The sequence below is a fragment of the Cervus elaphus genome, chromosome 29 (assembly GCF_910594005.1).
Source record: "Cervus elaphus chromosome 29, mCerEla1.1, whole genome shotgun sequence".
Taxonomy (NCBI): Eukaryota; Metazoa; Chordata; class Mammalia; order Artiodactyla; family Cervidae; genus Cervus; species Cervus elaphus.
Window position 1 is genome coordinate 21946822 of NC_057843.1, and position 19349 is coordinate 21966170.

At 41.1% G+C, this 19349-nt stretch overlaps 1 protein-coding gene across 1 annotated transcript in view; it reads right to left on the reverse strand.

Annotated features, from left to right (window-relative positions):
• Positions 1-1172: 1172 nt before the first annotated feature.
• LOC122685979 (methylthioadenosine phosphorylase) overlaps positions 1173-19349 on the reverse strand; it is a 42903-nt gene continuing 24726 nt past the window's right edge. The window contains exons 5-8 of the mRNA XM_043891048.1: positions 14268-14370; positions 8897-9136; positions 5033-5155; positions 1173-2561 (exon numbers count right to left, since the gene is read on the reverse strand). Of these exons, the coding sequence (XP_043746983.1) occupies positions 2523-2561; positions 5033-5155; positions 8897-9136; positions 14268-14370 (505 nt within the window). The 3' untranslated portion in view covers positions 1173-2522. The remainder of the gene's footprint in view (positions 2562-5032; positions 5156-8896; positions 9137-14267; positions 14371-19349) is intronic.

Below are 19349 nucleotides of genomic sequence, written 5' to 3' on the forward strand. Positions count from 1 at the left end.
GAGTATATCATGAGAAATGCTGGACTGGATGAAGCACAAGTTGGAGTCAAGGTTTCTGGGAGAAATATCAATAACCTCAGATATGCAGATGACACCACCCTAATGGCAGAAAAAAAAGAACTAAAGAGCCTCTTGATGAAAGTGAAAGAGGAGAGTGAAAAAGTGGGTTTAAAACTCAACATTCAGAAAACTAACATCATGGCATCCGGTCCTATCATTTCATGGCAAATAGATGGGGAAACAGTGGAAACAGTGGCTGACTTTATTATTTTGGGCTCCAAAATCACTGCAGATGGTGACTACAGCCATGAAATTAAAAGACGCTTGCTCCTTTGAAAAAAAGTTATGACCAACCCAGACAGCATATTAAAAAGCAGAGACATTACTTTGCCAACAAAGGTCTGTTGGTCAAGGCTATGGTTTTTCCAGTAGTCATGTACAGATGTGAGAGTTGGACTATAAAGAAAGCTGACCGCCAAAGAATTGATGTTTTTGAACTGTGGTGTTGGATGAGACTCTTGAGAGTCCCTTGGACAGCAAGAAGATCCAACCAGTCCATCCTAAAGGAAATCAGTCCTGAATATTCATTTGAAGGACTGATGCTGAAGCTGAAACTTCAATCCTCTGGCCACGTGATGCAAAGAACGGATTCAATGGAAAAGACCCTGATGCTGGGAAAGATTTAAGGTGGGAACAGAAGGGAATGACAGAGGATGAGATGGTTGGATGGTATCACTGACTCAATGGACATGAGTTTGAGTAAACTCTGGGAGTTGGTGATGGACAGGGAGGCCTGGTGTGCTGCAGTCCATGGGGTTGCAAAGAGTCAGACACAACTGAATGACTGAACTCAACTTGGAAACCGCTTTACTTTTGAAGGAACAAGAAAAATGCCTACATTTCGGCCTTGACATCCTCAGATGTCTACCAAGAAAGAAGGATAGTAAGGCATAGTGTATACTACAGTGTAGTGAAAACAGTCATTGTGTACAGAGCCAAAGAGCCCTGGGTTCAGATCCATCACGTCCTCTGTGGCTGTCTCATGCACAGAGTTGAAACTCTACATCAGAGTCCAAGGGCCATTGTTACATGTAACCCAAACAGCTCTGTATTAATGCTCAAGGGTAACTAGTTTATTATTTACAATTAGCAGTTCATTATCTTGAAGACAATTCCTTAGACACAAACACATTTATTCTACGTTCTCTTTAAACAGGACAGATACATACATTACTAAAGGACTGAGGAACAGACTACAGTGAGGAGTAATTCTAAGGGAAAAATGATCTCTATAAGAAAACAAACCACATTTCTATAAAATTGAGAATAAAAAACAGTAAGACGCTTCCATTTTTTTATTTTTAAAAAATCAACTCATGTAAAATAATTCATCAAATCATAAAAAGGTGTAGAAACAAAAAGTCAAATATCAGTTTTAAAAATATCTGACACACTATAATGTGTGTATATGGCCTCTTAAATAATTTAAGATTAGCTCCATATTAAACACTCAGCTTTTCTCACATTGTTGCAAACCCAAATATTGTTCTAACCAGAGTCATAAATGGTCTTTTTAACAATATAAAGATGGAACTCAAACAGAACTCCTCTTAGCAGTGCCATCTTAACTTTTGCTGCATTACCCAAAACAGTGGGTTTTCAAGAACTGGATCTTTCTAAGCCCATTTTTATTTCTAAAACTTCACTATTCGATTATATTCATTGTAGAAAAATGTGAAGAAGTGGAAAAAGTAAAAATTATCCAGTATCCCTCTTCCCAAATACAGTAACAGAAGAGTGCATATATTTCTTTCTAGTCTTTGTACATAACTATGTAGAATTTTAAAACAAAATTAGTACTGTAAAATGCTTACATATCCTCATTCCATATTATATAGCAGCAATGTGTTTTGTACATTATGTGAAGCCATGATGTTCAGTTGGCTGCTTCACAGTCTAATTAAGAGCTTGACCATGATTTACCTCCATCTGTTAGATATTCAGATTGTTTTGAATATTTGCTATAATAACTATGTTATACATCCTTCTTTATTCATAATTATTTATATGTATCTCTGATAATTCCTTAAAGATAAATTCCCAGGAGTTTAACCAGCACAAAGACTATTTTTTAAGCCTTTGATACATTTTAACCAAACTGCCCTCCAAAAAAAATTATACCAACTTACAGTCACACCAGTAAATAGTCTAAGAGCTTTTCTTCTTCAAATTCCTTGGCAGCATAGGAATATTACTACCTTTATTGTTACAGATTTAATAGGGGAATGGTGAAAGGTGTCTTCTTTTTTTTCTTTTCTGTAAGTATAATTTGCTTTCCTTCTATTATTTGAAGCAGTCCAAGTCTTTGAGAAGGCATCTCTGATGAATGCAATGTCTTATCACGTCTTCCTTGGGCAGCAAGGGCATGAAAGCTGCATATCTTTTCTATGTTTTCTCAAGCAGGAATTCACAAAAGGACTGGAATTTCAAAGCCTCCTGGTCTTCTGGGCAGCCATGCTATATTAATGTCTTGGTAACAAAACAGAACACTGGGCTGTTTTCTGAAAGGAAGTAGGCACAGATTATGATTAATCAAACAATTACTACAGGCAGGAATTCTCATGCTTGGGGGCATGATAATCACCTGAAGTGCTTATTACCACTTTGATTTTTATAGAGTGAGGACTCATGGGATATATACTTGATAAACTCTCCAGAAAATTCTCATGTTCACTGAAAGTTTAATAATCACTAACCACATCTGGAGTTTTGAGCATAACTCTTTTTTTAACTATTAGTTCCTCATTCTTCTTTCATGTAAAGTGAGGTTTAGAATGTTTATCTCAGAGGACTGTTCTGATTCTCACTTATCTCCACCCCTGCCCCTTTACATCCACTAGGACATATTTTATACACCAACCCCTAGGGCTTTGTCTTATTCTGCTGAAAAATGCCATTGAAATTTTAATATGCAAGTATCTCCAAATAGACTAGGAGCTTCACCATAACAGCGTCTTAAATATCTGTGTAAACCATAGCTTGACATACAGTTGGTGCTCTCTAAGTGATTCTGAAATGAATTAGTGAATTAACAATACACACTTCAGTGTTCAGAGAGCTGAAAATACTGCCTTGGAATAAGGGATTATTAGTGTGGCGTTCCTTATATGTTACAGAATGGAGGCCATGATTCTCAGTTTTGTCTAGAGTAGCAATTCTTCATTTTCTCTCTTCTACACATATTAACCCTTTTAAAAAATTCTGTTTTACACACACTTTCAGAAGCTTCACAGAAGGAATAGAGAACACCAATCTAGTATCCAAACATTTTTACTTAAAAGTGAAGCTGAAATAATAAATTTATTCCTTGACAAATTATCTTTGAAAGTTCAAGGGACTATGGTCAAAATGGGGTCAGAAACCTTAAAAAAACAAAAAACCAAAAAAAAACCAAACCCCAGACCTCACCATCCCATCCTGCAGGTAACAGCCTCAGCAGCACCAAAAGTATGAATCACATTTCCTGCCAGTCAACTGTGTTTGTTTAGATAAGCCAAAGTCATGCTCTTCTATTGCATTACACTCATTACATTTCACCAGATGTAACTGTTTCTAGTTTAAAGTGACATTCTCCAATTCCTAGGACTTATTTTCTGTTCCCCTTTTCTTCATCCATATAAAAAGTTGCCTATATTTCAATTATGATGAAATAATTCATGAGGGAAAGGACCTATCATTAAAGAACATTTATCTCCTAAGTAGATAGGCTGAAACCAACAGATGTGTTTCCTGCTCCTTATGGATTTAAAATCTAGTAGGATGGGGAATACATGTAACTCCATGGCTGATTCATGTCAATGTATGACAAAACCCACTGAAATGTTGTGAAGTAATTAGCCTCCAACTAATTAAAAAAAAAGAAAAGAAAAAGAAAAACAAAACAAAACAAAAATCTAGTAGGGAAGACAGATTACAAAATGCCAGTATTCCTGACTTTGCCAATCTTCAAGGCTGAGAGACATTTTATTACACTGGTTTTCTGGAGCCTGCTTATACCAGCTTGTAAAAACCCATTATGTATATCACTTCCCAGCTTACCAGTGGCTTCGTGTTGGTAGCTTGAAATGGGCTGTGCAAGAGCATTTATAGCATGGCAGTCAGCAAACTGCAAATCATGGCTCCTCCATGCCCAGCAGTTGGCAGTCATTTACTACCACAGTATCATCATCACACTAAAACAGTGGCTGTCATTCCAGGGTTCCTCGGTGGTTATTCAGGTTGAGAGGGCTTTTATCAACTTTTCAAATCCTCTCTCAACTGTAAGACCTAAAAGTAGATATGTATTCTAGGAGACCTTTGGATATGCTGGCTACCCTCTTTGGATAGTAGGTGAATATAACATCTGATCAATTTCAGCCAACCCCTTATCTAAGGTGGTTAATCAAGAGTCACAAGAGGTCCAGATAAAAACCACACATCTGAGCTCAGCAATCAATACAAATCATATTCTGGGAATTAATACTAGAGTTGAAAAGCTACCAATCTGCAACCCTCCACATGTTTATTACTATCTTAGTTTGTGTGACGCAACATTAACTGTAAGTAGACAATCCCTGGCACCATTTTGGTATTGTATGCCAGTGTTTTGGCTTTAAAGGCTGCCAGTACTTAGCATGGATCTGCCAAAGAGAAAACAGCCTTGTCTACAGTGTAATACATGTACAGAGCAAACACTAGCAATCTTCTGAAGTAAAATTTAGGGATACACTGCAAAGCGGGACAGTGTCAAGAACCTGATAGACTAGATAATAAAACTCCTTCACCTCAACTTAGTGCTCTTGTATTACCAGCCAGAATACATCTCTCTTCCATTTACGGTTAGTATGCTAGTAAATGACACGAAAACATGTAGAAAACATCTAATCTAGTATAAAATACATGAAGAGATGGACCAAGGGTCCAGTGGAAATTAGAGAAAAGGGCAGCTGAGAGTCTATGGAAGTGTCTGCTTGCAGATGGAGAGGATACTTACCTTCATGTTATGGAGGGTTTCTGACCATTCCATGGATCCTATTTGAGGTATGGCAGTGAGAAGTAAGCTTTTGGCTTTATTGGCATTTTCTTTCAGGGTCTTTAAGACCCGGTCCACTGAAACCTAGAGAAAAAACAGCACAGGACATTACCAGCAATTTAAAATTCCACTGCTTTCCACAGAACATTTTTTTCTGAGTTCCTACCCGATCTGTTGAAGTCAGTTTACTCCCAAGAACTTGAACCCAAGTTCTGCATTTATCAGGGGAGAGGTCACAGAGAAATCCAATGACATCTCTGAAAAGCACTAGTTTTCAGCATGGTGTCTGAGAAAGCTTTCCAGTTGTATGATGTGTTGGCGTGGCCTCGAAAGCTTGTGGCTCTTCTCATGTGCAGAAAATGGATTCCAGTTTTAAAACTGTTGCTATGTTGGCTAAATCAGAAGATAAGAACATTTCCCTTTAGAGAAGTCTTTAAGCTAATAGAAATGATGGAATCAAAGTATCACTATTTTTATAAATTAATGGATGGGCTGTTAACATCACAAAACCAGAAACCCAAACCAAACAGTCCACTTTCATGAGCTTCCTTGTGGATGATGATGTCAGAATTAGGTCAAATCTCTGGCTCCTGCTGCCAATTTACAGAAAATATAGAACACTGCGAAACTGGATAAACCATCCTAAGGAGATGATTTCAGCAATTCAGACTGGGGGAAACTCTATAGGACAAATGACCTGGTTTCTTTTAAGAACACCTGGAAGCAAAAAATCACTTATGCTATTTGAGATAACTAGAAAATTGAACCTTGCCTGGATATATTCAGAAATTATTGTTGGACTGTGATAACGGCAATGTGGTTATGTTAGATGTCTCCTAAAATGTTCACGGATAAGATCATGGATCAGCGTGTAGATGAAACATGGTTGGCTTAAAGTTGTTATGTTTATGACTGAAGTTGGATGTCAGATTCACAGATGCTGACCCCATTGCTTCTGTGTATGACTGAAATTGCTTCCTAAGGAAGCTGAAGGAAGTTGAGTATAAGACAGATGACCAGAAAGAGTACTTGTCATGCTTTTAACTATGCTTAGAAGAAACCCAAGATTCAGGAGCACCATGATTATACCTTCCTCTTCCTTCCTAGACCCCTCCCACAATGTGGAGATGTGTTTACAACAAAATGATAAGCACCAGAGCAGAGAGGAGTGCCATCACTGTGGGAGGGATCACAGGACAAGGTGGCGGCCAGCTGGGTGCCTGCCAGGTAGGAAACTTCAAATGCAGCCTTGTGAAATAACCAAGAGATTTATTATATTTTACTCTTTTCCTCATACTTTGTGACTGCTATTTCTATATCGAGTCTGACCTCCTTTTCCTCTTTGTTTTTGCTGCTGCGCTCCACCCAGAATGTCCCTTCTGCTTTCTCACAATGAATTTTAACTTGGTCAACATCCCACTTAAATCTCAAAAGTTTTCTTTGGAAACTGCATCCCTCCACCATTCCATCATACCTATCATCTGACTATGGCCCTCTTAGGAGCCAGTACTATACTGTGCATGCTAAGTCACTTCAGCCGTGTCCAACTCTTTGCGACCCTATGGACTGCAGCCATGGGACTGTCCATGGGATTCTCCAGGCAAGAATACTACAGTGGGTTGCCATGCCCTCCTCCAGGGGATCTTCCTGACCCAGGAATTGAACCGGTGTCTCTTATCTCCTGTATTGGCAGGCGGGATCTTTACCATTAGTGCCACCTGGGAAGCCCTAGTCTATACTAGTGGCTCCTATTTATGTTTAATTCTTCGAGTAATCCTACAAGGTCAGAAATGTAATTAACAACCCCCACTCATGTGGAAGGGTTAAATAACTCACCCAATATTACAAGAAAAAAGAACAACGGGCATTTGAAGAAGGGGTTAGGCAACTCTAGAACCATGCCAGGCTGCACATCTGGTTTAAAGCACAGTGACACACATGGCTGACTGAGATGATGCCATCGTTGTCTATGCTTTCCTTGTGGCATTTAACATTACTTGCTTTCGTGCCTTACCCCTTACACAGAGCTTAGTTTTTTTGCTTTTAACTGAAGTAGCTCCAATTGACTGTTTTCCAAACCTCATGTGGCCTACTAAATGAAGCACCATTAGCTCTGCAAAGAAGACAAATGTTATGAGACCATGCAGAAAGCCACAGGCAGGAAGCAGTCTGCTTTTGGGGAGCGGCAGAGGCTGGAGCCTCCTATTAACTGGAAGCAGCTTCTCAGCATCATGAGGCCAAGCTGCCCCGGAGGTGACCAAAGCTGCCAAGTCAGAGACTACGCTGGGTCAGGATTTGCAAATCTCTTAAGTAACAAACATCCTCAAAGAATCTGTGTTCATCTCTGACCTAAATTCCATACCCATGGATGGAGAGGCAGCTAGAATAACTTAGCTCATTTTACATGAAATTGGATGGTGAAACAAGCAGCTCTGAGATGGCGGTACGGTCCCCCTAGAGATGTCACCTCCCCTAAATGTGTCCAGAACAGCCACTGCCATACTTCTTCGTTCAAAATTTCTTGGCTGCAGTTTTGTCCTTTTCTTTTTTTAAAATGAGATAAATGATAAGACAAATAATCTGGTTTCTTCAAGTAAAATGAAAGGAATGAGTAGGGAGGAGGAGAATATTAGATTAAAGATTTAAGAGGCTTATCATTCAAATACAATGTGTGGATTATAAGGGATCCTGATTTGAACAGTTAAAAATTATGAGACAAGAGGGAAAATGTGACAAGTCTGGACATTTGATTATATTAAAGAATTAATATCACTAATTTTTTGTACAACAGTGGTGGTGTGGTTTTAAAAAATTATTTTTAAAAGGGAGGCCTTTTAGAAAAATTTACTTTAAAATCATGAGGGTAGGGGAGAGAAAACTGAGTAGGGGCATATAAATAAGTCAAGAGTTGCCACGGCTGATGATTGTGGGAAGGTGGGCGATGGGTAACTGGGGGGTTCATTATGCTAAACTCTACTTTCGTAGAGGTTTTAAAAGTTTTCTACAGAGGAAATATTTGTTTTGGAAGCCTGACCTCAGTGGCCCACTATCCTCAAATACCAGCTGGATCTTGCTGTTTTTTTCTGTTTCAAAACCCTCACTGACCTCCCATCTGAAATCCTTACATAGTCTACATGGCCCTGCCTCCCTCTGCCCCTCCTCACCTCTCCAGCATGGCCATCTTTCCCATCACACTTAGGCCAGGCTTCCTGGCTGTCAAGTATTTGGTTGGGCCAATTCGATACATACTTCTGTATCTTTCCACACCATTTCTGTAGAACCCCGAGCCTTCTCACACTGGTTTGTTTGACCTCTACCCTGTTCCTTCAAAACCCCAGAATGTTGGTTCCCTATGGACTTGTCTGTCTGCTATTGTATTTTTATACCAAGCACAGTACCCATCCATGGCAGGTTAGACATGAATACAAAATCCTCTTACCAGGAAGAGGTACATTAATAGGTTTCCCTGCTACATAATAAACAGGAGCATAAAGAACTTATAACCAAGTCTTTATCGTAACATAAGGGCCGAGTCTCAGTAAGATTCCCAACACACCTACATGTTTACAATGTACTCTTCCCTGTTGATCCTTGCATAAGTGTCCTTTCATTCTCTATGAAGATTTTGTTCTTCCAATGGGAACTACAGAGAAAAAAATCTGGTAACACCTAATGACAATGTATAAAAAGCTGACTTTAAAACTTGGCATAAAGGCGCTTTCTGGAACTAATGTAATAGAAACAAAGAGTTAAGGCACTCTCTCACTGGCTCTCATGGCACATGGAAACCCAGGCCATACATGTACCAAAGAGAATTCCACTTACCGCTTCCTCATGCTCCTTCCAGCAATCATAATCTGTCGCCATGGCGATACTTGCATAGCAAATTCCAACCTCCTTAGCAAGAACCACCTCTGGAACTGTGGTCATGTTGATAACATCTGCCCCCCAGGTTTGGAACATGATGCTTTCTGCCCGGGAGCTGAAACGAGGTCCCTCGATGGTGATGACTGTCCCTTTTGAGTGGCACCTGAGTCCTAGCTTCTTAGCAGTCTCTATGAGGACCTGGAACAGAAAGAACCAAACTCAAGACACACAAACAGAAGGTGAGCTTTATTTTTTCTTCCCTGCTACTATAAAAGATTCTTACTATACATACCCAGTACTTGCAGGCCCTCAAAGAGAACCTGGGCGATCACAGAAGGGAGTTTCCTAGCTCCCTATCCATTTACATAATGCTCTGTCCCACCCAGCCTCTGCTGCTAAGTCGCTTCAGTCATGTCTGACCCCTGTGCGACCCCATAGACGGCAGCCCACCAGGCTCCGCCATCCCTGGGATTCTCCAGGCAAGAACACTGGAGTGGGCTGCCATTTCCTTCTCCAATGCATGAAAGTGAAAAGTCAAACTGAAGTCGCTCAGTCGTGTCCGACTCTTCGTGACCACATGGACTGCAGCCCACTAGGCTCCTCTGCCCATGGGATTTTCTAGGCAAGAATACTGGAGTGGGGTGCCATTGCACAGCAATAAGAGCAAACAGTGGGCTTTTTCTTTACACCAGGCATTTGTTTACATGCTTTAATCTCACTTTTTTAGCTGCTTTAATAGATTATCATGGACTGTGAATGTGGGCTTGAGTCTGAGCTCTTAACCTCCAAGGCTACACAAGGCGCCCTCCTCATCCACGTCTCAGAGATGTGCAGAGTGAAGTTTCCCAGCTCCTGAGAAACTCATTCTCACTGCTCTTCTATACAAAACCTGAGGGCTTTTGTGAAAGCTTTTTGGGGGTAGAAAGTGCTTTCATAATGTCTTTGCCTGCTGCCTCTCTAAAGACATACAGCAGGAAAAAGCAGAATGGAGCTATGCTGATTTCTTCTATCCAGAGATAAACTTATCTTGGCATCCCTTTAGAGGCAAGGCCATATGAGTTTAGAAACATGATTTAAAAGTTTGATCATTTTTTCTAGTGTCTAATAATGTATATCTAATTTAATTTCATTTTTCTCTTACTCTGTGCTTAAATATTCCTGTTTAACTGAAAAAAAGTTAGTCCTTTAAACTTAACTGTTAAAGTACTGCCAAGAATTCACTTAACCTATGTCTTAGTTTTTTCATCAGTGATATGGGAGTGATAATACAATTCATAGATATTGTGAAGATTAAATGAGCTAAGGAGTATACTTCCACTTCCCTGGTGGCTCAAATAGTAGAGAATCTGCCTGAAATACAGCAGAAGCAGGTTCAATCCCTGGCCTGGGAAGATCCCCTGGAGAAGGAAATGGCAACCCACTCCAGTACTCTTGCCTGGAGAATCCCATGGACAGAGGAGCCTGGTGGGCTATGGTCTTTGGGATTGCAAAGAGCTCGACACAGCCGGGCAACACTTTCAAGGAATACACGGCAAGGAGTGCCCAACACAATATATAAATGCTTAACTGCTCTTCTAATTATCTTTTTTAATTAATCATTTTGGCTGCACTGGGTCTTGGTTGCTATGCAGGCTTCCTCTAGGTGCAGCGCCTGGGCTTCTCATCGTGGTGGGTTCTCCTGCTATGGCGCACAGGCTCTAGGACGTGCAGGCTTCAGTAGTTGCAGCTCACCGGCTCTAGAGCGCGGGCTCACTGGTTGTGGTGCGGAGCCCTAGTTGCACCGTGACACGTGGAGTCCTCCCAGACCAGGGATCGAACCCATGTTCCCCGCATTGGCAGGGGGATTATTAACCACTGGACCACCACGGAAGTCCTCTTCAAATGATTAACACTGGCAGCTTCTACACATTTCCCAAGTAACTGGTCAAAGTTCCTAGGATACTATATACAAAATGGAGTGACTCAAAGTCAACAGAAGGCTCCAATCTAGGCCAAAGTCTTGCCTGCACATGTTTGAACCACACAGGCAAATTAACCTATTTCCTTAAAAATAACATTAGGCTATGGCAATAGAAGAAAAAATTTTAATAAGAGCCTTGGCAACTCCAAATTTAGAACCGTGACAAGCCCTAGCCAACGACTAGTTGATGCTCCATCATGTTTATTTATCCTGTACATGCTGAAAATAAGACTATGCTAAATCAAAACTGTTTCCTAAGGAGCATAGGTTATAAATAATAAGCCTTATTCAATCACTCGTTCCCCTGCTGTCCCCACCCGCTTTCAAAATTAAGGTATAACCAGCCCAGTCCTGTCTTCATTAAATGTCTTTAAAAGTCCCAAATAACTGAGCTGTATGTCTTGGCCAAACTTCAGAGTGCTTCTGAAGATGTGTGAAAGAAGATCACAATTCTCGCAAGCCAGTGGCATATGGCATGTAAGTCTTCACCATCACCCTGGGGTGGGTGCCACGCTGGGGAGGAGGATTGGAGGCTTATGGGCAAGGCCCAGCCAGTGGCAGACACTGAGGGCTTGCCATCCGAAGCAGCACTTTGCACTCCCACACAAACAGACAATGCCATTGTAAGGTGCCAGAAATACAACTCCAGCCTGAGAAGTCTCTTTAATGTATCAGGACTTTTTGAAGAAATTTGTTTTAGATTACCTTTTGACGAGAAGTGACACTTGTTTTCAGAATAGGTAATACTTGCACATGGTACAAAATGTAAACAGTACAAAGGTTCTTATTCTGTGACAAGTATTTCTTCTGCCTGTATACAAGGGATTCAGTTTCTCCGTGGGAAATCACTGTTACTAGTTCTTTGGTCAGCTTTCCAGAAACACTCTATTTACACATAAATATTTTCATATTTATCTCTTTTATATACACATACATGAATGCTCAGATGCTCAGTCATGTCTGACTCTTTGTGACCTTATGAACTGTAGCCTGCCAGGCTCCTCTGTCCATGAGATTTCCCAGGCAAGGATACTGGAGTGGGTTACCATTTCCTCCTCCAGGGGATCTTCCTGACCCAGGGATTGAACCCATGTCTCCTGCATTGCAGGTGGATTCTTTACCACTGAGCCACCAGGAAAGCCCCTTATATATACACACATATTTAACACAAATGATAAGATACAGTACAACCACTATGTACCTTGCATGCCAATGGACAATTCATCTTGACAATCTGTTGTCAGTACACAAAAGATCACAAGAATACTGAAAGTTTAAGTGATAATTACCAAGGGGCAACACCATCTACTCTTTACATTTTTGGATAGTATTTTTAAAATCCCTTTTAGGGTATATAAGAATAAAATAATATTCTGAAGGCCTCTCCCCGCCTCCCCATTTTCTTAAACTGCCTTCCCTAGCACTCTTTAAAATCGTTATGTGAGGGTCCTTAGCTTGGCTAGACTAACAATAGCTGAATTAATTCAGTCTCAAAGGGGGCCAAGCTGTATTACTGGAAACTGCCACTCAGCCACCGCATTTACATGTACTCTGAATACCTCATTAGTACTTCCCTTACACACCTCTACCCCAGTACCCAAATCACTGGGGCAGTACCTCAGATTTCCTATTAACATGCATATTCTCTCCCTAGTCTATTTCTTCCAAGCTTCCCCCAATCTGAAGTGGACAAAAATGTTATTATGCACTTCGAACTTTTCTTGGAGAGCACATTTATTGCGTGGACAGATCTGTGTTTCAGAGATTAAGACTGACATCATTCTGATATATTCTGCTGATAACTACCCAGGAACATGTACAGTTGATCCTTGAACAACACAGGATGGAACTGTGTGGTCTACACTTACATGGAGTTTTTTCACAACAGATTCATGCTACAGTGCTGTTCACTCTGTGGGTTGGCTGAATCCTTGGACGCAGAACCGCCAGATATGGAGGGTCAACTGTACATTTATACTCAGATTTTCAACTGCATGATGGGCCAGTGCCTCTAACCACACCCCACATTGTTCAAGGCTCAAATGTGTATCTAAACTCCTACTTAAAACTTAAAAAAATATGCTTTTCACAGAAGTCACAAAGAATAAACATGCAGTGATATATCTGAAATGGCTCCCTCCAACGCCTGGCTTTGGACTCTAGATTTCTGAGACCAGAGTGAGGTTATTTAAGGCACTCTAGCTTTGCCTGTAAAAAAGCTAGTTTCACATGATTATGCAAGGTTGAACATAAATCTGTGTTTCACATCAGGTGCTAAAATTATCTGAATGATTAACATGTTTAGGTATTTGTATTGTCTAAGTTAGTAGATTTTACTAGGCAGTTTGCTTCTGACAGTACTTCTGACCTACTAGGTGGCATTTGACTTTAAAATTTTGGGGTTATAAGAAAAGTACCATGGATGGACTTCTGAATTGTGGTAGCCATTTTTATTCTCTGAAAGCTAAGGCTGGGATTTCTCACTGTGTACCACCACTGGCTTTTGTAAGGGTTGCCTCTACAGTCCTGAGATCTTACTATAATCCTGGAGAGGAGAGGAGACTGGACAGGAAAAGTCAAACTCAGCTCAAAGGCAAATGATGCCAATCTGCCTATTTATAGATTATTAATAATTTAATTCATAAAAGCAGTTACCAGTCACTAGATGTCTTATAACTGACAGGCATCACTCAAAGCACTTTATAAGTAAGTTACTCTTTTATCCTTCACAGTCCTGTAAGGTATCAATATGTTATCATTACTTTATTTTATAAATGAGGAAACCAGAGTCCAAGGTTCTGATCTAGAAACAAGCAACAATTAAGCTGAAGAATAAAGACCCGATCCTAAGAAGTCTGGTTCCAGAGTGTACACTCCATATTATGCTGTCTAAATTATTTTAAAAGGTATCCAGGTATCCTGACACTAAAATAAAAACTTTTTTCCCATTTATTTTTATTAGTTGGAGGCTACTTAGTTTACAGTATTGTAGTGGTTTTTGCCATACACTGACATGAATCAGCCATGGATTTACATGTGTTCCCCATCCCGATCCCCCCTCCCTCCTCCCTGCCCATCCCATCCCTCTGGGTCTTCCCAGTGCACCAGCCCCGAGCACTTGTCTCATGCATCCAACCTGGGTAAAATAAAAACTTATTTAAAAAGAAAAAAAAAAAAGACAGGTTGCAACTTTGAGCGATTCAGTTTACAGATGACTGAGTGTAGTGGAGGGATTGTTAACAAAGGGAAACAACTCTTCCTAAAACTTTGCATAAGAGAGACCACATGCTTGGCCAACTAATCTGTCTGTAGATGCCACCCCAAGCCCTCGTGACTTATTCTGGAGCACCTTCCAGAAAGATTACGAACCTCTCTTGTTTTAGGGCAGAATGGCTCAGCCATTGGAATATGGCACACTCCTCTGGCACAGGAATGATTTCCATCATAGAAGGTCTGAAGCCTTCTGGTAGTCCTACAAAATAAAGTAAAAAAAGTTATTTTTTTAAAAAATTACCTCTCCACCCTTCAGAGCTTGTAATTAGTTGTATCTAGGTTAGTATCTTGCTCCTCACTCTAAAATCCATAGTTCTGGATAAGCGGAAAGAAACTGTTTAAAAAAAGAGAGCTTCTTGATGGTACTTGACTTTTCTGGCTCTGGGTTGGTAGCAACCTGCTCCCCAACAGGAGTTAAAGTATCTGTGGTCTGGTGACTGTGCCAGGATAACCACATTGAACATCAAGTCAACTGTGGGCTCAAGAGGCCAGGTATGAGCATTTTCCGTCATCTCAGATCCAGAGGATTGTATAGTGAACCCCTTATATATATTTAGATTCAACAATTTCCTAAATTTCGCCAAACCTCCTTCATTTATTGCAAATCCCAGACTTTGTCACTTTATCCCTACTTCAGATGGACTAAAGTATACGGATGATTTTCCATGGCAATGTCATTATCACAGTTGATAAAAATGACAATTCCTAAGTATTGTCTAATATATAGACCATGTGCCAATTTCCCTGGTGTCCTCAAAAAATAAAAAATCTTTTTTCTTTTTTTAAAAACTGTTGCTTGGTTGTTTCATATTCCAAACAAGGTCCAAGGTTCAAATTTTGTTTGCACTTGACTGCCCTGTCACTAAATTGAGAGTAACTCCTGCCCTCCACCCTCAACCTTATTTTTTCATGCCTTTGATCCATTGAAGAAAGCAGCCATTCATCCGGCTCTGCATTTTGAAGCATCTGTCTCTGCTGTCTTGCTTAAACTTGTGCGTCTGCCTGCCAGAATCAATTCTAAAGTTCTAAAGTTAACTTTCTGATAAAACATTTTTGAGTCCATAAGAGAGTCCAAAATGAACCCAGTGCCAAGTCACCCAGCAACTTCTCTCTCAAAGTTTTCAGAATAAAGCACTTTTTATATCCATTGCACTGTTCTAAACTTGAACTCATGAGTAATATAGGAAAGAGAGTCCTCATTTTCCTAGAGAGGGGAGAGCAGGGTAGCAACAGGGCATGGGAAAACCAACAGCTGAAGGTACATCACTTCATTTCTACTTCTACTGGGAGGGTAGAGAGCAGCATGGAGAAATATTCTGGTTCAGTTTACACAGCTGGCATACCCACCTCTCAAAGTTAGCCTGTTACTTCCTCTCCATCACACATTAAACGGTGATACCAGCTGGCATCAAAGCCACCTCTCTCAGAGATTAGGCCTCAGAGCTTGGGAGGAATGAAAACAAAGTCCATGCTCCTCTCAACCCCCTTGTCACATGAGTCTTAAGGGAAAGGCTAAGTTAACCCCAAGCAATTCCAGATGGGGTTGAAGAACAGGTCAAATGACTGTTCCAGCCTATATAAACAGAGGCTTTTTTCTTTTTGTAAAACTGACTAATAAAATGGTGCCACATAGTCCAGCTTTGGCTTGGTTTCAGCCTTCAGTGAGTCAAATATTAGCAATAATCCTATTTACAACCATAATTAAGTGTGAAAACAGGGCCACGGAACCCTTCAGGGGCTATACCCCAGTAGACACCTATGCAGTAACACCCATCTTATCTATTCTGTCCCTCTCTCTCTCTGTCCCTTTTTTGCCTAATTACTCCTCTCTCTGTTCTGAACATTTACATTAAGACATCACTATTGGGCTTCCCAGATGGCTCAGTGGTAAAGAATCTTTCTGCCAATGCAGGAGATGCAAGAGATGCATCTGGCTTGGCAAGATCCCTTGGAGAAGTAAATGGCAACCCACTCCAGTATTCTTGCCTGGGAAATACCATGGACAGAGGAGCCTGGCAGGGTACAGTCCATGGGGTCGCAAATGAGTCAGACCTGACTTGGTGACTAAGCAACAATAATAATGTGTTAATTATCCTTTATGTTATGCTATAAACACATGATATTAACTACCTACAGTTTTAATTCCCTCTCAGCTGGAACATTTTACATTTTTCTCTTTAAACAAAGTTCCCCAGCTTCCACCTCTATGGTTTATAGCACAACCACCATATCTTTTTGATTCTTCATTTTCCAGTTATAAAATGTAGTGTTCACCACCCATTTGTAAGAGTGCTATGGGGATTAAGTCAGCCCTGAGGCCCAGCTACCCCACGGCAGCTCAGAACTGAGGTCTGAGCTGGAGACTGAATCAGGAGTCAGCACCAAGGAGAAGCTGTAGTTGGCCCTCAGAACACCCACCCTTGCAGGAGGGGTAGCACCAAGGAAGACCTGGGGACTTTAATACCCATATGTCTAATAGTTTCAGTTTTATACTCTTAAGATCTCAGGAGGGAAAATGCTGATGAGAAACATCTCTTCACGCAGCCTGCCCACCTAGTCATGGTGTTCTGCATAACTCAGATAGCAATACATTCAAGTAATGATCTGAATTTAAATCACTGTGAATACTCAGATACTGCATAAAATGAGGCATGATAATGCTGAGTGAAATTCAGATCAAGAACAATGAGGTATGCAACCACAAGTGAAGGGACTGAAGGGCACCACCCAAGGGAAATTCTAAAATGAAAATACAAGTAATTTTAAGATCTCTTATCCTCCCCCTGAGAACTTTAAATAGAAGTCACAGGTTCTGCAAGTCTGCAAGAAGCAAGGGACATCCCACACAGTGGGAAATGTTACCTGATTGAGCCTGTGTTGATGGGGACTCCTTCCTGTTCACTCCTAATTTCTAGTCAAAAAAAAAAAGCTCTTCTGTAGACAGAATAGTGGCTCATCCTCAGTTCTGTACACGGATTTCAATCTTGTTACTGATTTTTCATGTGTCCTTGAGCAAATTACTTAACCTCTGTGAGTTCTTTCTTCATAAGGTGACTATTAACAACATACACTTACACCCTTGTTTAAATATGAAAACAGAGTCACAGAAATCTCCAGTAGCTACATCCCAACAGGCAGAACCCTCCATTTTTTTTATGTCAAATGTGTGAGTTTGGGGATAAACAATAGTTGTTACAAAGCACTACTACTATGAGGATCAGTGAGGGAACAAAACATCCAGCACACAGATTCACACAAGTCACATTACAGATGGATGCAGGCGCAGCAGAAGCAAGCATATGGAGCCCATCAATGGGAGACACCTGCAGATTTCTCTAGATCTGGAGCAGTGCCCAAGTGAGCATCTTTTCCTGATAAAAGGGGGCCTTAATGGGATATCTTTTTCCTTCCATCAAGAGATAGAACTGAAATACATTCCTGGGCCATAGGAAAAAAATTAGCCTTAGACAACGTCAGACTGGCTGGATCCGTTGGGAAGCAGTGTTCTAGACTGTGGGCGAGAGAAACAGGAAGGATCATCCAGTTGCTAGAAGCAACCTAGCCCAAGGATAATAGTTTGGGGGCAGTGGCTCCGTCCTACCAACCTGTAGAAGTGGCATGTGGTAGCAAGCAGAATAAGGCCTCCCACCATACCCCCGAATATCCATACCCTAATGCCCAGAACATACATTGTCTTCCCTTGCAGATGGAAGGGGACCAGGAACCAAGAATGCAGGTGACGAAGAACAAGGAAAGGGATTCTCCTGAGCTTCCAGAAAGGAATTCAGCCCTTGATTTCAGCCCACTGAGACCCATGTTATACTCCTACCCGGCAGAATTAGCTAATAATATTATGTTGTTTAAGCCACTGCATTTGTGGTAATTTGTTACAGCAGCAAAAGGAAGCTAATACATGTGCTCATATGGTTTAACCTGGTTAACACAGTGTAATTTCTCTGGTAATAAAGATCTGATGCCAGAGGTCTGCCTCCAACTCTTACTTCAACTGGTGAACCCTCCTAGCGGGGCAAAGGGACTGCTAATTCTCACTCCCAACCCCACCATCATCCTGGGACACCCACTGGAAATACACTTCAGGGACTGCCCAGCTGGCTGGCTTTACCACTCCCTGGCTAGCTGTGTGCCTGCAGGAAAGTCACCCTGACCTCTGTCTCCCCCAGTCTCTTATCAGTCTTCTCATATTTAAAATGGGGACACGAAGGGGAAATAGAGTCAGCGTGAAGACAGAGAACACACGAACCAAGTGCTCAGCCCAAGTAATCCCTGCCGGTCGAAAATCTGCTTCTGAACTTCTCCTCTGCCAACCTCCCAGGGTGACTTGTACATGGGCCTCAAGTCAAGGGTACCCCCCAAAAGGCATATGTGATAAGAAAAGTGAGAAAACAAACAACAAACTGCCATGGAAGAGTGAAGGAGACAAAATTATGGTGTGTATTGGCAAGGGAAATGAGTTCAAGGCCATCAAGGAGAGAACACGGGGCACTTTCAGACACAGCAGGGAACAAAATGCAGAGAAAGACTGACTGGTAGGTTCTTTCAGGATCAAGACCCTTGAGTCTGCACACAAAGATTGCTATCTGTTAACAGTTTTCCTTTGAAGAAATGCTGAGTTGCAGACAAGTGAGAGAAAACACTTGTCCCACAGCAGAAACACACACCTGCACACTCCAAGGCAGTTCTGGAGCACAGGACATGTCCATAAGCCTCAGCACACAGGGACACCAGGCAGTGAATTTACCAGCAAAGTAGTGCCAAGGGCTCCTTATGAGGAGCTTGGTTTCAGGGAAATGATTCCACCCACATCTCTTAAGGTCTGTCCAGTCTATCTCAGGAGAACCCCTAACTGAAAAATGCAGTCATTTGGTGCAGTTATTCGTAAGATTACAAATTGCAAAAGGGGAAGGCTGGTTGGAAAGGCATGCATATTTAAAACTTTAGTTATGTGGCAGATTGCCTTTTATGATTCTAACCATCTCTACCAGTAATACATATGTGATTGTTTATTACCCAGGACCTAACAGCATCTCATGGATGGGAAGAACTCAGTATTCCCCCGCCCTCATAAATATCCAGAAATAACTTCATGTTCAAAAGACCAGAGATGACCAGATAATAAACATTAATACTTCACTGGGGAAAGGAAAATGAACAGGGATG